This window comes from Amblyomma maculatum, chromosome 1 (assembly GCF_055883805.1).
Source record: "Amblyomma maculatum isolate TAMU_Amacu chromosome 1, ASM5588380v1, whole genome shotgun sequence".
Lineage (NCBI taxonomy): Eukaryota > Metazoa > Arthropoda > Arachnida > Ixodida > Ixodidae > Amblyomma > Amblyomma maculatum.
In genome coordinates, this window is record NC_139344.1 from 422,887,956 (window position 1) to 422,909,596 (window position 21,641).

The 21,641-nt window shown below is 47.1% G+C and overlaps 1 protein-coding gene across 1 annotated transcript in view; it reads left to right on the forward strand.

Annotated features, from left to right (window-relative positions):
• LOC146209251 (uncharacterized) overlaps nucleotides 1-20,633 on the forward strand; it is a 47,616-nt gene extending 26,983 nt beyond the window's left edge. Inside the window, exons 4-5 of the mRNA XM_084579890.1 lie at nucleotides 6,335-6,714; nucleotides 20,104-20,633. Coding sequence (XP_084436016.1) covers nucleotides 6,335-6,714; nucleotides 20,104-20,409 — 686 coding nt within the window. The 3' untranslated portion in view covers nucleotides 20,410-20,633. The remainder of the gene's footprint in view (nucleotides 1-6,334; nucleotides 6,715-20,103) is intronic.
• Nucleotides 20,634-21,641: the final 1,008 nt, after the last annotated feature.

A 21,641-nucleotide genomic window follows, 5' to 3' on the forward strand; every position in this document is an offset into this window, starting at 1 on the left:
CAGTTCGTTTTTCCAAGAAATCAATAAGAGGGAGCAATTCCTGGTCTTCTCGCTGCTGTTGGGAAAGCGTTGCGTCATCTATGACACCTAAAAATGCAGTGTCTTCATCGGTCATAGTAAAAGGTTCGACCGGCGCTCGCGAAAGGCAGTCAGCATCCGCGTGCTTTTTTCCAGATTTGTAAATAACTGCCATGTCGAATTCTTGTAATCGAAGGCTCCAACGCGCGAGTCTCCCTGAAGGGTCCTTTAGATTCGTCAGCCAACAGAGCGAGTGATGGTCGCTAACGACTTGAAAGGGGCGAGCGTACAAATAAGGGCGGAACTTCATAACCGCCCATACCACTGCAAGGCATTCTTTTTCGGTTGCCGAGTAGTTCGCTTCTGCTTTAGATAGGGTCCTGCTGGCGTAAGCAATTACTTTTTCCACACCACCCTGGCGCTGCACCAGCACAGCACCTAAGCCCACGTTGCTGGCATCCGTATGAAGCAGTGTAGGGGCGTCGTCATCAAAGTGCGCCAGGACAGGTGGTGTCTGTAAACGTCTCCGCAGCTCATTAAACGCTTGTTCCTGTTCTTCACCCCAGTGAAAGACAGCATTGTCACGCGTCAGCGAAGTTAATGGCCAGGCAATTCGTGAGAAACCAGCAATAAACCGGCGGTAATAGGCGCAAAGACCCAGGAAACGCCGCAATGTCTTTTTGTCCGTAGGTGTCGGGAACTTGGCGACTGCGAAGAGCTTTTCAGGATCAGGCCGGACACCTTCTTGGCTAACGACGTGACCTAAGAATTGCAGCTCCTCGTACCCGAAGTGGCACTTCTCGGGTTTTAGTGTGAGGCCCGCAGATCGTATGGCCTGAAATACAGCTAGCAGACGGCGTAGATGCTCTTCAAATGTGGCCGAAAACACAATCACGTCGTCAAGATACACCAGGCATGTTTGCCACTTAAGTCCCGAGAGCACAGTATCCATCAACCTCTGAAATGTTGCTGGTGCTGAGCATAAACCGAACGGAAGGACCTTAAACTCGTACAATCCATCGGGAGTGACGAATGCTGTCTTCTCCCGATCTCTCTCGTCTACTTCTATCTGCCAATATCCACTTTTCAAGTCCATTGATGAGAAGTAACGTGCATTTCGTAGGCGATCAAGGGAATCGTCGATGCGAGGAAGAGGGTACACGTCTTTTTTAGTTACTTGGTTGAGCTTGCGGTAATCTATGCAAAATCGTAAGCTGCCGTCCTTCTTTTTAACAAGTACCACGGGGGAAGCCCAGGGGCTCTGTGACGGCTGGATAACGTCGTCTCTAAGCATTTCGGCCACCTGGCGCTGAATGGCTGCACGTTCTTTCGGAGCTACACGGTAAGGATTTTGTCGAATCGGGCGAATCGAGTCATCCGTGATATGATTCGATGTTTTGTCAAAGGCGTTTGGCCGATCCGCGATTCGGAAGCAAAGCAGTCTCGAAATTGATCTATGAGATCCAAAAGACGGTCCCGTTCTGAAGAAGACAAATTTTTACTCACATCGACGATGGTTACGGGCGTCTTGCACATTGATCCTTCCTGTTGCAGTGAGAAGCAGTGCTGCGCCTTTGGGATGCTGTCGAAAAAGGCCACAGTTGTGCCTTTCGGAATTTGCTGACGCTCGTCGCTGAAGTTTGTCAGCAGCACTTCGGTCTGTCCATTGGTCAAGTTGACTAGCCCTCGAGCTATAGAAACACCTCGGCTTAGTACCAGGGCGACTGCCCTTTCGGCGATACCATCGCCGGTATGCGCCATGTCGCACTTCACTTCAACAAGAGAGCATGATCGCGGAGGTAATGTCACTGTCTCATTGGCGACGCGTAAGGGCATCAGTGGTACTTCCGCACAACCAAGATCTTCATGATTGTTGGTGAAGGCAACGACGCTGTCACGAATGCTGATTACAGCCCCATGAAGACGCAGAAAGTCCATGCCCAAGATGAGATCTTTGCAACAGTCAGGGAGAATAACGAAGCTGCCAACAAACACCGCGTTTCCTATTCCTATCCGGGCAGTGCACTTCCCTGTCGGTGCCAGTAGCTGGCCCCCAGCACTTCTTATTACTGGCCCAGTCCATTCGGTTTTTACTTTGCGCAGCGTGTCAGCCAGTTCCTGGCTAATAATTGAAAAATCCGCCCCGGTATCCACCAGAGCATGTACTTCCAGCCCATCAATGGAAACGGCGAGGTCAGCGCTAACAACGTTATCTGGGTTGCTCGTCTCTTTCGGCATTTTCGGCGGAAGTGCGGCAAGGTCAGCGGTATCAGCTTCGTCGTCGGGGCTGCTCATCTGATGCGGCATTTTCGGTGGTAATGTAGGCGGCATTTTCGGCGGTAGTGCGGCAATGTCCATACTAACGGCAGCGTCAGAAGCACGGGCTGTCGGCTGTTGCGGCGGTGGTGAGGGTTTTGACACTTTTAGACTGTGTGCAACCTCCCCTCGTGAGGTTGGGGCTGTTAGTTTCCCCGGTGAGGGCTAGGGGACCGCCGTCCGCCAACGTCAGCATTGCCACGACGCATCGGCGGAGAATAACGCTGTGGCGATGGGGAGGAGCGGCGGCGGAAGCCCGGGGATTCGGTTTCCCTGCTGACCGGAAGGCCGTCGTCGGTTTGGGCAGTGTCAGCGTCGAAGCGGCGGCGAGCAGAAGCAGACGGAAAGGCCTGCCCCTCTTCGCGGTAACGGCAGTACCGATATACGTGGCCAGGTTGTCCGCAGTAGAAACAGAGTGGCCGGCTGTCATAACTGCGCCACCTGTCCGTTCGGCGTAGTTGAGAGCACCTGGAAGGCGCCCACTGAGGCCCCTGGAAGAATCGCGTCTCCTGACGGCTTGGTGCGCTCGGTGAGGCGTGGTCTGGAGGCGGGCGACGTAGGACCGCGGCGTAGCTCTTAGATTGCGGCTCGTGATAAGGTGCAGGAATGTTGGCCGGGTAGTTGACCGGTTGTGGAACGCGGTATGGTGGTTCGGAAATGACTGCCGCGTTGTCGACTGGATGAAACTCGTTGCACTGGGCAGACGGTGTTAGGGAGCACCGAATTTCATTCCTTACAGCCTGCACGAGGGCCTCTGACGACTGAGCTTTCGTAACCGAAATTCGCTGCAACTCCTCAAGGACAATTTCTCTAATCATGTCTCGAAGAGTGGTCTGATCTGTTGCAGTCAGCGCCGCCGCAGTCGTCGGGGCACAGCTGGCTGGTCGGTTGTACTGGCGGCACCGATCTTGGAGGGCTCGCTCTATAGCCGTAGCGTCCTTAATGAACTCACTCACGGTTTTAGGTGGGTTGCGTACTAAGCCGGCAAACACCTGTTCTTTGACACCGTGCATGAGATGCCGTAACTTCTTTGGCTCACTCATATCAGGGTCGGCACGGCGAAAAAGGCGAGCCATGTCTTCCGCAAACATAGCCACGCTCTCATTCGGCTTCTGGACACGCACTTCAAGCAGGCGCAGCGCATTGTCGCGTCGATCAGTTCTCGCAAAGGTGTCTACAAGCTGGCGGCGGAAGTCGTTCCATGTGGATAAGCTGGCCTCGTGGTTTTCAAACCACGTTCTAGCATTATCCTGAAGGGCAAAATAAACATTGCAAAGCTTGTGATCTTCGCTCCACTGATTAATCTTGGCCACTCGCTCAAACTGGTCAAGCCAGTCCTCGACATCTTCAAACGCTTCCCCGCGAAAGCACTCTGGCACCTTGGTGTTCTGAAGAGTCACCGGCGTAGGGTTGGGATGTGCCATGGCTTTGGAGACCTGATGGACTTGGTCGTTTGAAGAGTAGCTTGGCAGATGGTTGTACTCCGGGGCTAGGCCTAGAAGGCGGCGGCTAGCGCGATGTACAGGCGTGTCGATGTCTGGGATTCGCTGTGGACTGCCGGAAGGAGTCTTATCATGCATACCCAGCGCGCTCCACCAGTGTCACGTCTCGATTGAACGCCAAGGAGGACCCAAAGATAGGACGGGTTTAATAAATCAACCTGGACGAGTCTTGCGCTCCAACTTCCTTCTCTTCCAGGCTCGCGCTTGTGTGGCCCAGTCATCATCTTTGGCGTCGTCTTCTATGCGGCAATATGAACCAACTAGCCCTTCAGAGTGTATTACTTGCAGCATCTTATTGATGATGTGATCTTCCCTCGGTGCCGAGGGGGTGCTAATTTGATCAAGAGCAGCTTTGATCTTTGCTACGGTAAATACGCTATCCATGTGAGGATTATCCAATCCATGCGTACCCATCTGGCGTGGTTATGTCCTGGAAGGTGTTAAAGTACTGATATTTTAATGTGTTCATGAGCTCTTCGTTAGTGCCCTGGAAAGATTGCGAGATCCTATGCAGGTTCTGGTGGGATTCGGCCTTAGTTCTAGTAGGATCGAGTAAATGCCTAAGTAGAAGCCATGTGTTCTTGTCGCCCAGTTGCCCATTAAGGCTGCCGCAAGCTTTATGTCACTACTCTAGGCTAAGTTCCCACGAGTAAGCATCGATTTCCTTTTCAAGTCGGGTTAGCCGAATTTTTAAATGTCGGTTATGCTTATTTTTTACGCCATCGAGTATGTATACTCCTTCGTGCTTCCATCATGCGTACTAGCTTAGCGTCAGGGCTAGTACCACTTTCCTCCTCCTGTATCCCAGTTTTCCAAGTGTTTGCGGCGTCTTGCTTCGTGGTTGGTTTGGTTTTGGTTTGTGGGGTTTAACGTCCCAAAGCGACTAAGGCTATGAGAGACGCCGCAGTTGAGGACTCCGGAAATTTCGACCACCTAGGGTTCTTTAACGTGCACTGACATCGTGCAGCACAGGGACGCCACTCCGTTTCGCCTCCATCGAAACGCTGCCGCCGAGGTCGGGTTCGAACCCAGGTACTCCGGCACAGTAGTCAGGCGTCTTACCACTTCACCACCCCGGCGTCTTGCTTCAACGTTTTAAAACTACTACACCTTCCGCTGGTCTTTGTGAGTGGACATATCTGAAGACGTCCTAATTCGTTTCCTTTACTTCCTGGAGACGCATTTTGCAATGCATGGCTCGGGAAGCGGTACATATAGCGATCGCTTCCTACGTTTGTACTCAAATTTTTCCATCTCGTATTGAGAATATTTCTGTCAAAGTTAAGGTCAGGACACGTATACCTGGTTATACTGTTACCAATGCGCGTAGGTTTATCAGGATCAATGAGTAAGGTATGCCCTAGCCCCTGAGCTGTCTCCCATATTTTAGTTCCCTTTATACTGTTAGTTGAGTGGCCCCATTATGCATGGGGTTCGTTGAAGTCTCCACAGTCAGTAACCTTGCATTTTGAGTGGCTACATGCGCCTTACGCAATATTTTGGTGCTGTTGTTTTAGGTGGATTGTGTACGTCTAGAATGTAGAGGAGAAATTTGCGCATTTGTTCAGTAGAATTTCTATAAAGGTATGAAAGACCTCCGCCGTTCCCAAATCGGGTTGATTTGCAGTTAGATTGCGGTGCACAAGTGTAGCTGTGATCGGTCGGCGCTCAGCCGACACTTTCTCATTGTATGCTGTATATCTTTACTTCTGTATTCGTCTCTTGATGTGCTATAACTACCGGTCTGTTTGTTTGGGTCAAAACTGCACGTATTCCATAGCCTTACGCTTCGTTCTGAATCCCCATCAGTTCTATTGCCATACTATAACAGGTGCGCTAGCAACCGCGTAACGGGTAAGGTTCCGATCGCGCGGGTCGCAGTATGCTGTGTTTGAGAATGCTGCTGGCGAACACACGCGCCGAAGGGCCGTCGGCTGTACGGGAGAATGCAGTGTGGGCGGGATTCAAAGAGCCCACATTTAGCGTTGGAGATGGCATGGTTAGGTTGCTAGGGGATGCTAGTGCGTCAATACCACGCTTGCCTGCAGCCCTCATTTTAAAGTTATCGTAAAATGATCAATTTAATTCCGTCAATTTGAAAGCGGCAATGAATAAATTAAACTGCTTTTCTTTCACACTCCTTCGTTTAGTCTTCGGCTGCCATGTACAAAGTGACACATTTAATATAACATGAAAACAAAAAACAAGCTCCTCTAGTTCACACGCCAAATGGAAGGCATGCTCACTGTGAAGTTTGTGGGCGTCTTTTGTTTTAGTTTTGCTTTTGCTGCATGCCTGAATCCTATCCTTGTTCAGATGTATCGAGAGAATACAATAATGACTGTGTATGAGAGCACTACGATTCGTACATTCATTACCAGCGGTCAGCCAAATTTTCTGTTCGCGATTTCAACCTTCAATGTCCCGTCATCAGTTTTCTATGCATATCCGGATCGGGATCAGCTATTGATATACATCTTCCTGTGCTTGTGGCGTAGGTGTTGGGGACACTGACCATCCCCACAATTCCAAGGCAATGTTCAAGAGTGACTCGCTGGTCGCCAACTGGCGCTTGGCAGTTCAGGACATCATCAAGGATCCGGCGTCGTTAAGCCTGCCCGAGGTCATCCAGAACCGGGATCAGTACCTTCTTCGCAATAGTGGAGAAGGTTCCCCCGACTTCGCCCTGATGCCATATGCCTTCACATTCCCCTACTTTGACCAAGGTTCCACACGGGAATTGAACTACGCAGGGGTGGGCATTCGCGTGGCAGAGGCCCTCGGCCAACTTTTCGTCGATGCATACTTCTCGTCGGAAAACGGCAGCGATCTCGTGCAGGGCTTCATCACCTGCATGGAAGAGAGCGCACCCGAGAAGGTGAGTGCTACGATGTCACGTAGACTGTAACCAATTGAGACATTGACTGAAACCGACTAAAGATTGTCTTTATTTCTCTGGAGGATTTTTTGTTAACCCTCCGTAGGAAGAGGCGGCGAATGGAATGGACAATTTAGGCAGCGTTGTGCATTTCTCGTTTTTTTTTTTTTTTTTCGTGTAATTCTTGAGGCTCCGTCTGCCTTTGGTAGGCGTGTTTAGTGCCGTACAGAGGAAACATTTATAAAATGATGTGTGGTCATGCGTTATCTTTCAAAATGTTCAGCGATTCGCACTTCTAATGGCCCCGCCGCAATTTGGGCTCTGCGAGATTCCGAAAACGGATCAACATCTGGTTTCATAATGTAGGGTTAAAGTCTGAGGATCGGTCGGTCGAAGTTTCGCATTGCTGTGGTCAAAAGTAAGAGCGAAGGAGCGCGATAAACGAACAAAAAGGGATCAAATGCCTTCGGTTTAATTTTCGCAGCTCTTATTTTCTCTGCGATGGGTATAACTTATGCCTTCGATATTACGCAACCATTAAGAGCGCGTTGACTCTGCTTATCCGATTTAGTCATAAGGTTTTTAGGACACAGACAAAACTGAAACTTTTTTACATAGGCGCGCAATGGGTCTCAAAGGTATTTTTGTCAGAAACTATTGCGTGAATACTGTCACGTGGTAGTGACGATGCCGCAGAGGACGAACGTTGCAACGAGAGAAACTCTTTATTGGGCTGACTTGAGCCCGCCCACAAAGGAATCAAACAACGCGGCAGCGTCGAAATAGCAGTCGTGCTTGTCAATCGTCGGCCTAAAAATGCCCGTTGCAATCGACAGTTACCAATTTAAAATCATTGCCGACATACCTAAATTAACCAGCTAAGGAATTCTGGAAAACTCCGGAATGTTACGGAAACACTTATTCTTGCTGCGATCAGTCCATGCTAAAATCGGTGCATCTCGCTGTCCAAAGAAAGCGATAGAGTCTCGTTTCGCGTATACTGAGCATGAACAAGCAAAGAGCACAAAATCACTCAGTGCGCCACAATCACAGAGACAAGGCCGCATGCGGCTGTTGAAAAGCAACAAACAAAGATTTGAATGGTTCGCGGCAGTATGCATGCTCTGCTTTTCATTTAATTTTCATAATTACGGGGCTTCTATTTGTGACAAGTATATTTGCGTCATGAGAGAAGACTTTGTAATATGGTAATATAAACAAATCATCTGCACTTTCTCTTAAATTATTTGGTCCTTGTGGAAAAACTTCGCACGCGCGTTATCAGTATTTACACCAGCTAGCTAGCTGAAATACTCTAGCGTTATGAGACCTGAATACAAAACTACAAAGGCTAGAATAAGTGAACGCGGCAACAAATCACGTTCTAGTTGCTATCCTGCATCTAACATTGGAAATAACAATTAAAAAAAACCTTCCAAGAGAATGCGCAAAAGCGTCCACTACCAACATGCAGACATCAATAACGGATAACCTCAGTTAGGCAGCGCACGAAATATTTCAGGAGGTATCAGCCAACACCGATAACTGTGCCCGCGCCTTTAATAGCTGTGCCACATTCGCTTACGTTATTCCATAAATGGCGACTATATTTTATACCTGCTTTCTCCTTGAGAAGCCATTCCAGAATTATGGGACACCAGGCTGTGGTAATGGTGGAATAAAAAATACTGTTATGCGCACATCGATGGAAACGGTCTAAGTTTGGCGAAATTATGCTGTCGAAGTGCTTCACGCGCTTGCTGACAGTTGTAAAACTGCCATAAAAATTCGGTGTAGAGGCACACAACACTGTTTAGATGCGACAATGCGAAAGCATGAACACGACCGCTAAGAGCGCCGGAGCATGTCCACAATCCACCCAACGGCGCCATTTCCGTCCTTGTGCAAGCACTCACATGCTAGGATCTCTTAAAAACGCACACGTCTCTATAAAATATTCTAAATCACTTTATTGAAAATGTTGGTAAAAAAAGTTATCAACTTCCTATACACATCAATATTTTGCTATTCAAGTGAATCCTGTTCTCACAACCAGTAATTGAAATTGGCGTATAATCCAGTGAGACGCATGTTATGCATATATATATATATATATATATATATATATATATATATATATATATATATATATATATGTATATATATATATATATATATATATATATATATACACACACACTCATTTCTTTCTCGGCAGCCTGCCGAGTTTTTTTTTTTTTTTTTTTCCTGCTTTTCCAGCCCCGCCGGGGTGGTGCAGTGGTAAGACGCCCGACTACTGTGCCGGAGTTCCCGGGATCGAATCCCGGCCTCGGCGGCTGCGTTTCGATGGAGGCGAAACGAAGTGGCGTCCGTGTGCTGTGCGATGTCAGCGCACGTTAAAGATCCCCAGGTGGTCGAAATTACTCCGTAGCCCTCCACTACGGCCCCCCTTTCTCTCTATCCACTTTCACTCCCACCTTTATCCCTTCCCTTACGGCGCGGTTCAGGTGTCCACAGAGCAAGTGTGACAGATACTGCGCCTTTCCCTTCCCATGAACCAACCAACCAACCAACCTGCTTTTCCAGACTATTAGTTGTTCAAAACTTTAAGCCCTCAAAGGAGCACAGCAGGGTTAGCAGAGCCTCCTCCAAACGCACAGCCCTGAAAGAGCCGGGCGCCGGGCCGGGGAACGCTTGTATACCCAATTTTACCACTGGGTGTCCGGCGGTGGGTTTCGAACTGACCACCTCTCGCAGCCGTGACTGGCGCCCAAACCTTTCGAATATATATGTGTGTATATATATATATATATATATATATATATATATATATATATATATATATATATATATATATATATATATATATATATATATATATATATATATATATATATATATATATATATATATATATATATATATATATTGTTACGATGAAATAGCAAAGGGGTGTTTATTTACAGTGATCTGGCAGTGGGATAAGGTGAAGCCTACTAGCCCCAGGCACCAACGCTTCGTCTTCTTCTTCTGCCTCACCATCACCATCCCTCATCGTCGTCATTAGCGTGACATTGGCCCATTATGACGGCCCATATGTGGTTATCAAACGCCTTAGTGATTTAACTTATGGGATAGCCCGCCTGACAGCATCGGGTCGCCGGTCTGCCAAAACCGAACTGTGTCATGTTGCCCGCTTGAAGCCGTGTCAGCCTCGCACGACTCACGAACACGCCCAGAGGGCTTCGTCTGAGTAGGGGGGAAATGTCACGCTAATGACGACGATGAGGGATGGTGATGGTGAGGCAGAAGAAGAAGACGAAGCGTTGGTGCCTGGGGCTAGTAGGCTTCACCTTATCCCACTGCCAGATCACTGTAAATAAACACCCCTTTGCTATTTCATCGTAACAATATATATATATATATATATATATATATATATATATATATATATATATATATATATATATATATATATAATAGAGCGAAGGGTACGCTTCATTTAAAGAAACATTTTATTAGACTCAACGTTTCGACCGGAGACCGATCTTTCTTTGAGAACCGATCTTTCTTTGACCGATCTTTGAGAAAGATCGGTCTCCGATCGAAACGTTGAGTCTAATAAAATGTTTCTTTAAATGAAGCGTACCCTTCGCTCTATTATTTTTTAAGCGACCAAGTACGTTAAATGTTCTCGCATCCTATATATATATATAGAAGCTTCTACGTGTAGGATCTGCGGTATATTGCTTGTTATCGAGAGGACGCACAATGCGTAGAAATAACAAACGTACAAGAAATGTTTCTTTGAAAAATCTCCAAAGTGTGGGTGTATGTTTTTTACAAAGATATGTCCATCGCCAAAGTCGCTGAACTTTCGTAAAGTGTAGTAAATGTCATTGATTTGTTATGTCAATATAACATCTTGCACTTTCAAAATAAGATGGCATTATACCGGATACTTCTTTTTAAGCAGGTTCAAAATATATATGAAAAAAGGAGCTTGCTTCAGATTTATTTTACACTTAAAGCTGCATATTGTCTAAGGCGGACGCCATACAATTTGTAGGGTGCCTTAATCCTTGTGCTAATTAACACAATGTACGATCTTTTCGCATTTTTGTTTTTATTGCCCTGTTGTATTGCGGAACAGAAGCTCTTTTTCGGGATATTACATCGAGAAAGAAAAAAAAAATCATTGTCGATTAGGAGGACGCTCAATGTTCGCCTTATGAGTAGACACTACAGCGCCTTTGAAACCGCCTAATCATTCGACGAATTTCTTGCATTATTCCGTTTACATTGCTTTTTGGGGATCAGAAGGGGAAGAAGGGGTCTGTCTCACTTCTTTGTAGAGGATCCAGGTAGAACGAGAGGAAGAAGATGGCTTACACAGTATGAAAGAGCACTGAACAAAGGTAGAGGGGGGGGGGGGGGGGGGAAGCCTCTGTTCGCAGGTCGAGCCAACGTTTCGGCAAGTGGACTTGTCTTTGCCCCGACGAAGACAAGTCCAGTTGTCGAACTGTTGGCTCGACCTGCGAACTTAGTCTTGCTTCTTCTACCCTTGTTCAGGGCTCTTAATTTCACGTCTTTGTAGACGTCTACGTTGATGACTGACGACATACAATTTGAAGTAAATGTGTCGTCGCTTCGAATACTTATCGCAGCTGGCCTCCAGTGTCTCTAGAAACATGTGACAAATTTAGACGCGAAATAGGAAATGCTGCAGAAAGTAGTTGCGTCATAATTATGATACAAAATAATCTCCGTGAGTTTTAAGGTACGTTTGGAACAATGCCAAGTACTTCGACGGCTTTTCTGCAAAACGTGCTCACTACGGCGTCGCTTAAAGTTTGTAGCGCGTGTTCACGAGGCGCACATAATGTCAACCTAATAAGTGGCTGCACAGCGTAACGCAGCGGCAGTGAGTGCGTCTGGCGTAGGTTGCTCCTCCACCTCGCTTTGAGGCCGGATTGCAACTGCAATGAGTGCGCGCATTCGGCGAAGCTGCGAGCGAAGCTAAACTCAGTAACGTAGGCCTGTCTGGGCTCGAGGGATGTCAGTCGGGTTACAAATTGCTAGGCGGAGTGGTCTATTCCATTAGCGAGCGATGCAGCTTTGCTATACCGCGTGAAGCAGTCTATCAGCTGACATTTGTATGTCTCGTAGCACGTGCTCGATATCTTCAGTTTGAAGTTTTTTTTCTCGGGGTGCACTGTTTAAAACATTGGTTGGTTTGCAGGGTCTAACGTCTCAAAGCAACTAAGGCTATGAGAGAAGCTGCTTTTTACAAAATTTATACAAAAATTTTCAACCCTACAAAATGTTCGACCCTCTCCTGAAGAAGACGGTATGGTTGCTAACTAGACAAATTATATTTCCCAAAGCAGCCTGCTGGACAGTGCATCTTCGGCCTTTTGTCTTCCATGAGTTACAATAGAACATCATTAAATGGATTCTTATCTCACTCATTCTGCTGTTTCCACTAGCGTTATACATATCATTTTCGTTTCCATAGCTCGCGCTGTGGTGCTGTGTCCTCATTTCACACCCAACCCATTGCCAAGTTTCCGCCCATATGTGAGCACCGGTGAGGTACAATTCTCGCAACATTTCCTATTCCCTGTTCCAAGGAAACGAAAAGTATCAGGAAAGGTACGAAAGGTACACGCCCTCTTGTAGACTAGGTTGAAGGCGGCGTCGTTGCGGCCCTATGTTGCCATGGCGACGGCAGAAACGCTAGACAAGGAGAACTAAGTTATCTTTCTTACGTGCCCGGCGTGGCGCAGTTGATTTAGGCGCTCGTCTGGTAATCAGAGGAGTAATTCGATTCCTGGTTCGTTGGTGGGGGATCACGTCATTTTATTGACAGGTTGAGTGTGACACTTTCTGCGGATGGGCGCACACTCATGAGCCTGTAAATACTCGCCTTAATAATAATAATAATAATAATAATAATAATCAGCCGGACTATACCTAGCGGGGGTGGAGGGGGGGGGGGGGTGGAGGCCTCTCTCCCTATTCCTCCAATAGCCCGGCCCTGTGTTAGCTTCATCCATTTCACCCCTGCAGCGAACTTCTTAACCTCATCCGCCCACCTAACTTTCTGCCGCCCCCTGCTACGCTTTACTTCCCTTGGAATCCAGTTTGTTACCCTAAGCGACCATCTGTTATCACCTGTTATCTGCGACCATCTGTTATCTGTGGAAGAAGTCAGGGTGCTGTCAGGCTGCCTGCTCGTCTCTGCGAAATCTGTTTGATTTTTCATTTAATACTCGATATATATGTCCCAGATAGCCTATATTGCAAGATCCTGACATGTTATCAGCGCCGGGTGCGGCTCCACCGATGCCGCACCCTGGATCATCACCTGAGTGTTCTTCTGGCATTGCGTCAGGCCTACCTCTGCAGACTGTGCCAGCTCTGCAATCATCACCCGTCATCCCGACCTGTGTATCATGCGGTCACCTGTCATCACCAGGTACTTCAGGACTCTCACCCTCTGATGCTCATCTACAACACGCATCTGGTCCTTCCACCGCAAGCTGGGATCGGCTGATGCCTACAGGTCAGGATGATTTTCCTGATAGCTCAGACACTTCGTCTGCCATTACCTGTATAGATGCTGTGGCGAAGTCTGCTCAAGAGCCAGACAAATTTATTCAAGTGCCATCGAAGCGTCGCCGCAGCTCGAGGCGGTCGAATTTCAGTGTCGACGCAACTAACGCTTCTAAAGCGCCCAAGTGCAACCTCACAGTAATCATAAAACCAGTAGATACCGGCTATCGTATTACTCGCTTTAATCCGCTGGCAATGAGGCAAGCATTTGAATCTCTGGGTCCAGATGCCGTCCTTCAAGTTCGCCCCAACGAGCGGCTTAATCTTCTGGCAGTTGACACCCGAACCGCGGTCGCTACTGAACGCCTTTTACAAATACGATCAATAGCAGGAATTGCAGTGCAAGCATACGAGCCCCGACCAAACAACTGTGGCGTAGGAGTAATCAAGGGTGTACCCCTGGATCTTTCTCAAGAAGATATCTGCTCGGCACTATTGCAGAGAGTTCCTATAAAATCGGTGCGCCGTCTGGGAAATTCCGAAAATATCCGCATTGTGTTTGTGACCGAATCTGCGCCAGAATACGTTATTCTTGGATATACAAGATACCGTGTGCATGAATACATCCAAAAACCACGACAATGTGGTAGATGTCAGCGCTTCGGCCATGTGACTACTGCTTGCCGACTAGCCTTGCGCTGCCCACGCTGTGGGGGAAATCATGACCGTACCACGTGCCCAAGTGACATCCCCATTTGTCCCAACTGCGGAAAGCAGCATGAGGCAACGTTTTCCAGCTGCACTGCCTACCAAAAGGAGAAACTAATCTATAAGTACAAGATATCCAACAATACCGACTAAAAGTCAGCAAAAGCTGCTTTAATTGACCAAAATCAAATCAGGAGTAGTCATCACAGAAAAAAACCATTGACGGGAAAGAAATCACAAGGACAGTCACAGAAAGATGATGCTGGTCATCCAAGAATTGATGACGTGGTTGAATTTCCTCCTCTTCCACAACAATCAGAGGTTCAACAACCATCTGTACCAAGCCCACGAAAAATTACTGTACAGCAGCCTCATTCGAGGTGTGCATCCCGGAACCGCTCATGCGAAACCTCTATTCGCAGAAACTCTGACATTTCTAGTTCCCAACTGTGCTCACTTGTTGAGGCTGTTCGTGCTTTTCTTATACCACTCTCCTCGCCGGTGGCGAAAGCCATCCTTACAATTCTTGATTTCATATCTCCTCTCCTCGCGCAATGGCGGTAGCAGACAATCAGTCGTCTGCTCCACCCAGCGTGCAAGCCATCCGAAATAAGGCCACCATCTTTCAATGGAATGCCTGCAGCCTCCGCCCCCGTCTCTCTGACTTTCGACACTTCGTCTTCAAGCATCGTTTCCCTATAATTGCTATATCAGAATCTCGGCTTAATACTACAATCCATCTCTCAGGCTACACAGTACTGCAATCAACAACTGGTACAGACCTCAGTAAAGTTCTTCTGGCTATCCGGAAAGACGTCAACTTCATCCAGCATCCCATACCAACTGATCCACATAATGAGTACGTTGCAGCCACTTTAAAGTGCATGAACATGCAGTTTACAGTAATTGCTGCCTACATACCACCTCGTGCTAATTTCAATATTGAACGCCTACAAGATATCATGCGAAGTACCCCTGTGCCACACATTATAACGGGAGATTTCAACGCACATCATCCTGCTTGGGGAGGCGTCAGATCGACAGCCAGAGGCCGGCAGCTATTCGACTTCGCACTTTCCAACAATTTATTATTTCTCAACGACGGCCAAGCAACTTACTATCAAGGAGCACGGTCCAGTGCTCTAGATATCTCCATGATCTCTGCTGATCTGTCAGCTTCAACAACCTGGTCTGTGGACATCGAGACTCATGGCAGCGATCACTTACCTACATATATTGAGGTTTGTGGCTTTTCTCTCGCCTCTCAGCGGCATAAAGTTCGCTACACGAACTGGGAAGCTTTCGCTGATGCCGTAGAAAAGCAGGATCTGTCAAACTTAAATTATGACTCCTTCATTGCTGCAGTAGCACATGCTCAAACATTGCACACGAGAGTCCTCCACCTGCCAAAGATGTACTCAGCTGTTGACGCCGAATATAAAAAACTTCGAGCAATACGTAGCAGAGCAGAAAGACGAGCGCGCAAGACACTTTCTAGAGACGATATCCGGACTTCTAGGCGAGCACAAACACACGTTCAACGCCATTTGGACAAGCTAGAAAGAAGGAAATGGACATCTTTTTGTGCAAAATTAGATCCTAGAAAGCCACTATCTAAAGTATGGAGTATTGTACGAAGCTTAAGAAGTCAGCCTTCACAACTACATCCTTTCGAGTGCGTGGCTCTAAATGCCAATACTACTTGTCTTCATGTAGCAGAGACTTTCTGTTCAAAGATGATTGCTCCCTTAGCAGCTCCTTCACTGCAAAATGTGCTCCCCACCTTTGTCCCGTCGCCCAACACTTCTTTCCTAGACGAATTGTTCACTATGGAAGAACTCCAAGCTGCGCTAGCAGTTACCAACAAAAGATCTTGCCCAGGGCCTGACCATGTTAGCTACACTTCGCTGTCGCGTCTTGGAAGAAAAGCCAAAACTCAGCTGCTGACAATTTATAACAACTCTTGGATAACTGGCAGCCTTGTAGAGAGCTGGAAGCCTGCGCGCGTAATACCCGTTCTTAAACCCGGGTAAGCCATCAATTGATCTAAACGCTTATGGTCCTATTGCACTGCTAAGCTGTGTTGGAAAATTGATGGAAAAAATGGTTCATTCACGCCTTACCTGGGACTTGACGAATAGGGGAATTTACCCTCCATCAATGTCTGGCTTCCGAAAAGGCCGAAGCAGTATTGATAATGTTATTGCTCTTGCCAACTGTGTCAGGCGCAGCAAAGCTGAGCGGTCTCTAATTATTGCTGTTTTTCTTGACGTTAAAGGAGCATTTGATAATGTCACGCACGAGGCGATTCATTCAGCCTTGCGTTCAATTGGTATTGCTGGACGAATGTATAACTGGCTTTCTGATTATCTTCGTGATAGGACCATTTACATGTCAACGGATCAAGGTGACACGCCCTTACATCATGTGTCTCGTGGCGTTCCTCAGGGGGGGATTTTAAGTCCAACCCTCTTCAATATATCTCTTCTTGGTTTGGACAGGTCCTTGCCACCTACTGTTCAAATCTCCCTCTACGCAGATGACATCTGCATATGGTGCTCCAGAAGAAACAGGCGCATTGTGCATGCTCGGCTACAAAAAGCAATAGTTGGCATTGCATTATTTTTAAACAAGCGAGGTCTTGTTATATCTCCAGAAAAGTGCGCAGCAATTTCATTTTCACGACGTGATCTCTCCCGTTATGTACTGAAAGTTGCTGGCACTCCTATACCGTATGTCAACCATCAAAAATTTCTAGGTGTGACCTTTGATAGGTCTCTTTCATGGTCACCACACGTTCAACAACTTAAGACCAAACTCTCTTCATACGTATCTATATTCCGTATGCTCTCAACGACCAGAAGAGGCTGCTCTACCGATTCCTTATTACGGCTTTATGGAGCACTTTGTGAAGGTCTTCTGCGTTATAGCCTCCCTGTTCTTCAAGGCCTCTCGCAGTCAAGCATTAAACTACTTGAAGCCATGCAGGCCAAAGCTTTGAGAGTGTGCCTTGGTCTTCCAAAAAACACTTCCACAGTGGGAACTCTGGCGGAGAGCAGACGTCTATCTGTAACCGCGCTGATACCGCAGGAGCTGCTTCGCGCCCAGCTGCGCTTTGCACGTGAACCTACCCACCCGTTTTCAGAGCAAAGCATGACATCACTCTCCAATCTACTGCCTGCGCAATATCAACGCGCAGTACCGTCATCTTTCCCACCATGGAGGTTTGCTTCATGGCAAATTTCGACAACTATACCTGGCATCAAAAGAAAAGCCCACACCCCAGGACCCGCACTTAAATACTTCGCCCTTGAGCACATCTGTGCACGCTACAGTCATCATTGCCACATCTATACTGATGGCTCTGTCACAGCTATTTCTTCATCCATCGGCGTGTGGATATCATCAATGCACACCACAATCTCGGCAACACTCAGTCATCGCACTTCAGCTGTGGCTACTGAGTTAACAGCTCTGAGAGAAGCAATTATATATATTCTACAACAACGCCCTGCAGCATGGGTTATCTTCAGCGATTGTCGCGCTGCACTACAATTGCTTAAATCATCAAGAATTCAGGAAGAGCTCGTCATTGACATAAATAAGCTACACACAGAGGCCTATGACCTGAGTCACAGCATTGTGCTACAGTGGTTACCTGCTCACTGCGGCATCGCGGGCAACGACCTCGCAGACGCCGCTGCAAAAGAACTAAAAGATTCCACAAGGACAATTTCAATACCATTCTCACGAAGAGATGCAGCAAGACTTGTAGCAACTGAATCATGGCGATTGCAACGCTCTCTGTGGTGTGACCCGAACCATCAATATCGACCTCTACACCGAATAGATCCCACTTGCGTCTTTCGAATTCCTCACAATTTGAACAGGTGGCATCGAAACTGTCTACACAGAATCCGCTTAAATGTGTCATACACAAACTACTTCCTACATAAAATAGGCGTAGCGAGCAGGCCTCTGTGCTCTACATGTGATGTGTGTGAAAATTTTGAACATTTGGTAACCTCCTGTCAACGGTTTACTGCACATCGCAGGACACTGCGCAATAATTTAAGCTTACCTAAAAAAACAACCTTGCGCCTTGAACATGTCCTGGGTCCTTGGTGCGACGGATCGTCTGCTGCGCGAGCTACCAAGGCCTTACAAACTTTTCTGAAGGACACAGGGTTGATTAATACCCTTTAAAACTCATCTGTGTGTGATTATGTGTGTGTGAAAGTTAACTTTTCTTAAGGACACAGGGTTGATCAATACCCTTTAAAACTCATCTGTGTGTGCTTATGTGCGTGTGAAAGTGTGCGACACCGATTCTCTTTTTTTTTTCTCATTTATTTCCCCTTCCCCTAGCTCCCACACTCTGTCACCCTCATCCCTCAACCCTCATCAGGAGCAGCATGCTAGGCTTACCACCAGGCAGACATCTCCTGTTGCCATTAAAATATCTCTCTCTCTCTCTCTCTCTCTCTCATCTGTTATCGTCTCTTTGCACTACGTGTCCTTTTCATGCCCATTTCTTTTTCTTGATTTCCACTGAATGTCGATAGCTTGAGTTATTTCTCTTACCCCCTTTGCAGGCTTCCTATCTCTTACATTTACCCCTACCATTTTTCGTTCCATAGCCCTCTGCGCTACCTGAACAAAATGCAGAGGTCTATGGAACGAAAAATGGTGGGACTAACATTAAGAGATACGAAGCGTGATGAGTGGGATAACTCAAGTTACTGACATTCAGAGGAAATCAAGAAGAAGAAATGGGCAAGAGGAGGACACGTAGTGCGAAGAGAGGATAACCGGTGGTCGCTTAGGGTAACAAACTGGATTCCAAGGGAAGGAAAGCATAGCAGGGGGCGGCAGCAAGTTAGGTGGGCTGAAGAGGTTAAGAAATTAGCAGGGGTCAAGTGGATGCAGCTAGCACAGGACGGAATTAATTGGAGGAATATGGGAGAGGCCTTCCCGCGTAGTGGTCATAGTCAGGCTAATGATGATTAGCCAAATGCACTCCATCCCAATCTGATTCACCTTGTTATATCGCCTTAATATTCATTAATAACCTGTGTGAACATGAATGGGCTGGTCACGGCTACGACGGATGACAAGCTGACGTGCCAGAATTCCGCGGCAAGATGCTATTTAGGTAGTCAGGTGTGAGCGAATTCGAGTACTGTAGTTTCCGGTTAAAGTCTTGTCCAAAAATCAAGATGCGGGAGAGACGCTTTTGCGCAATCCCCAACACGGGTAGAAAGTGGGGATTGCAGAGGTGAGTGACGATGTCTGTCGTATCTCGAAGAGCGCATGCCATCGCTATGGTGGTGGACAGAAATATCTGCATTAATAACATGAATGAGTTGGTCATGGCTATAACGGAAGGCCATTTAACGTGTCCACTGATCAGCGACGTGCTCGTGGCAAGGCGAACGACGCAGTGTGGAAAGGGGGAGACTTGAGGTAGCACAGTACCGGGTGGCACTTACACCGGAAACGCCGTTGCAGCGACTTCTCGCTTTTTGCTTGTCTGGGACCTTCAGCAGCTCCTTTCGTGATCAGTAGGGAGGAACATTTGTCCTAGGCAAGCACAAAAGGATGGAAGACACGAGCCAGTGATGCACTTGCTAAGTCCAGGTGCCTAGGAATAGCAGTGTGATGCCGAACAGAGCTCATCAGATTATGTTCGACGTATGAAACAATGTATTTAATTAATTCTGTTTTTTTAGTAACACTGAGACTATTTTACAAGACCTGAACATTTGTTAAACAGGCACGCAAATTTAAAGCGCAATGCACGCGCAGAAACTCATCTCCTGGACTTACGTATTCTTAGATCAACGTCCTCTTCACACTATGTTCTTAATGCTTCTTGCTTACCTTCTCCACTGATATATACACCGACACCACGGCAAGAAACTTCACTACCTCCTTACTCTTATGTTCATATCTTGTTCTTCGCCTTTCTCTTCAAAATTTCTGCCTCTATTCCGTTTTGCCGATATGCTCCGAACACCAGAGAACGGTTCCCTAATACCCTAGCATTGAACGAATCAAACACTGTGCGTCACCCTCTCTGCACTTCTGCTGACTTTTCCCGTTGAATCGTTGTCATTACAGCTCACTCGTAGGAACTACGCTCGCCACGTGGAGCCATTGTCCCTCAGCACGGTACTGGACGCGTATCGATCGAACAGCAAAGCGGTGCTTCGCGACCAGCCTGTGGTGGGTCTGGAATGGCTCACACCCGTACAGCTGGTCTTCGTGGCCGCCTGCTTTACGCGCTGCACTGGAAGTGAATACGCCGTGCCGGCTGCGCAAGTGCAGTGCGACGACACATTCAAGCACGTGCCCGAGTTTTCCACCGTGTTCCAGTGCAAGCCTGGGGCGCCCATGAACCCAAGCAAGAAGTGCAAGCTCATCTGACCATCAGCAATTATCCAGGAATAACGTACATTGGGACAGGAATAATGTACATTGGGCTAGCAACTGGATTGTTCTTCCATGCGACATTTATACATTCTGGTATTTTATGAACAAAACTGCAGACACTGCATATTTTTATTGTATTGTTTTTATTGCACCCTATACTTTGTCGCAGTGGCCATACGCAGCCAAATGGTGATGCGGAGCTGCCACAATAAAAGTGTATGCACTAAGGACTTTGTAACATACATGTTACTTTTATATGTTTATATGTTTATTTATCGGATGTATTGTTTATTTTGTCTTCAATGTTTAATTTTTTTTCATACGCTGTTATACAGATCTAAGAAGGTCATGTACCAAACTCTTTACGGTGGTCACTTCCAATCTTAAGAACGCCTGGCACCTGGCTAATACTCTTTTATCACTAAAGAATTTCTGCATTATTTATGCCCTATGATAGCCATGATATAGTTCTTTCTTCCCCCGATTGGAGGCTGTTCGACGTAAGGAACTGATAATATATAATATATGCTCAGTTGATACTTTGTGTTCTTAGGAAGTTATTTCTCCGTCCCAGTTAGACGCAGAAAATTCCGTTCCGTGTGCCCATTGTCTTTTAAAAGGATCGACCGATGTGAAAATTCGGTTTAATAGAACCGTGCAAGATGTTAGTTTACAGCAAGCCCTTGAGTCATCCGATATTCTATGGTGTTTCCGGTAAAGGATGGTATTATTTGAAGTTCCACTCCGTTAAGTTGTTAGGCTGCCCGTTTACTTCAATACAGGAAAGTGTGACGGAAAGCATTTTTGTGCCCTCTTCTTCTCTCTCTTCTCCTGCTTGCTTACTCGATACGTATTTCCAGAAGCATGACCTGGTGCTCGCCTCTTGCGTGATTCATGTCAGACGTGAAAGGCATGGGGACGCGCATGCTAGCTTTTTGTTTACAGTGATTTAAAGGTCCTTCCCTTCAGTTCGAATCGGGCTAGCTAAAACTTCGCAGCGTCATGTGATAGTACTGGAGAGCGTAGTGGAGTAACCTCAGTGGTGCTAGTAGCAATCTGCGGGCCTTGGCGCCGCTCCTGCCTCCCAAACGGTTTTCTTCCCAGGACCTAGACGGTGTGTTCAACGGTGACAACTATGAAGGCGGTTTAAATGATGGTCACACATTCGGAATTAGACAAAGGCTTGCGCACAGTCGCAGGCTGGCACACCCGATCAATGCGGACTG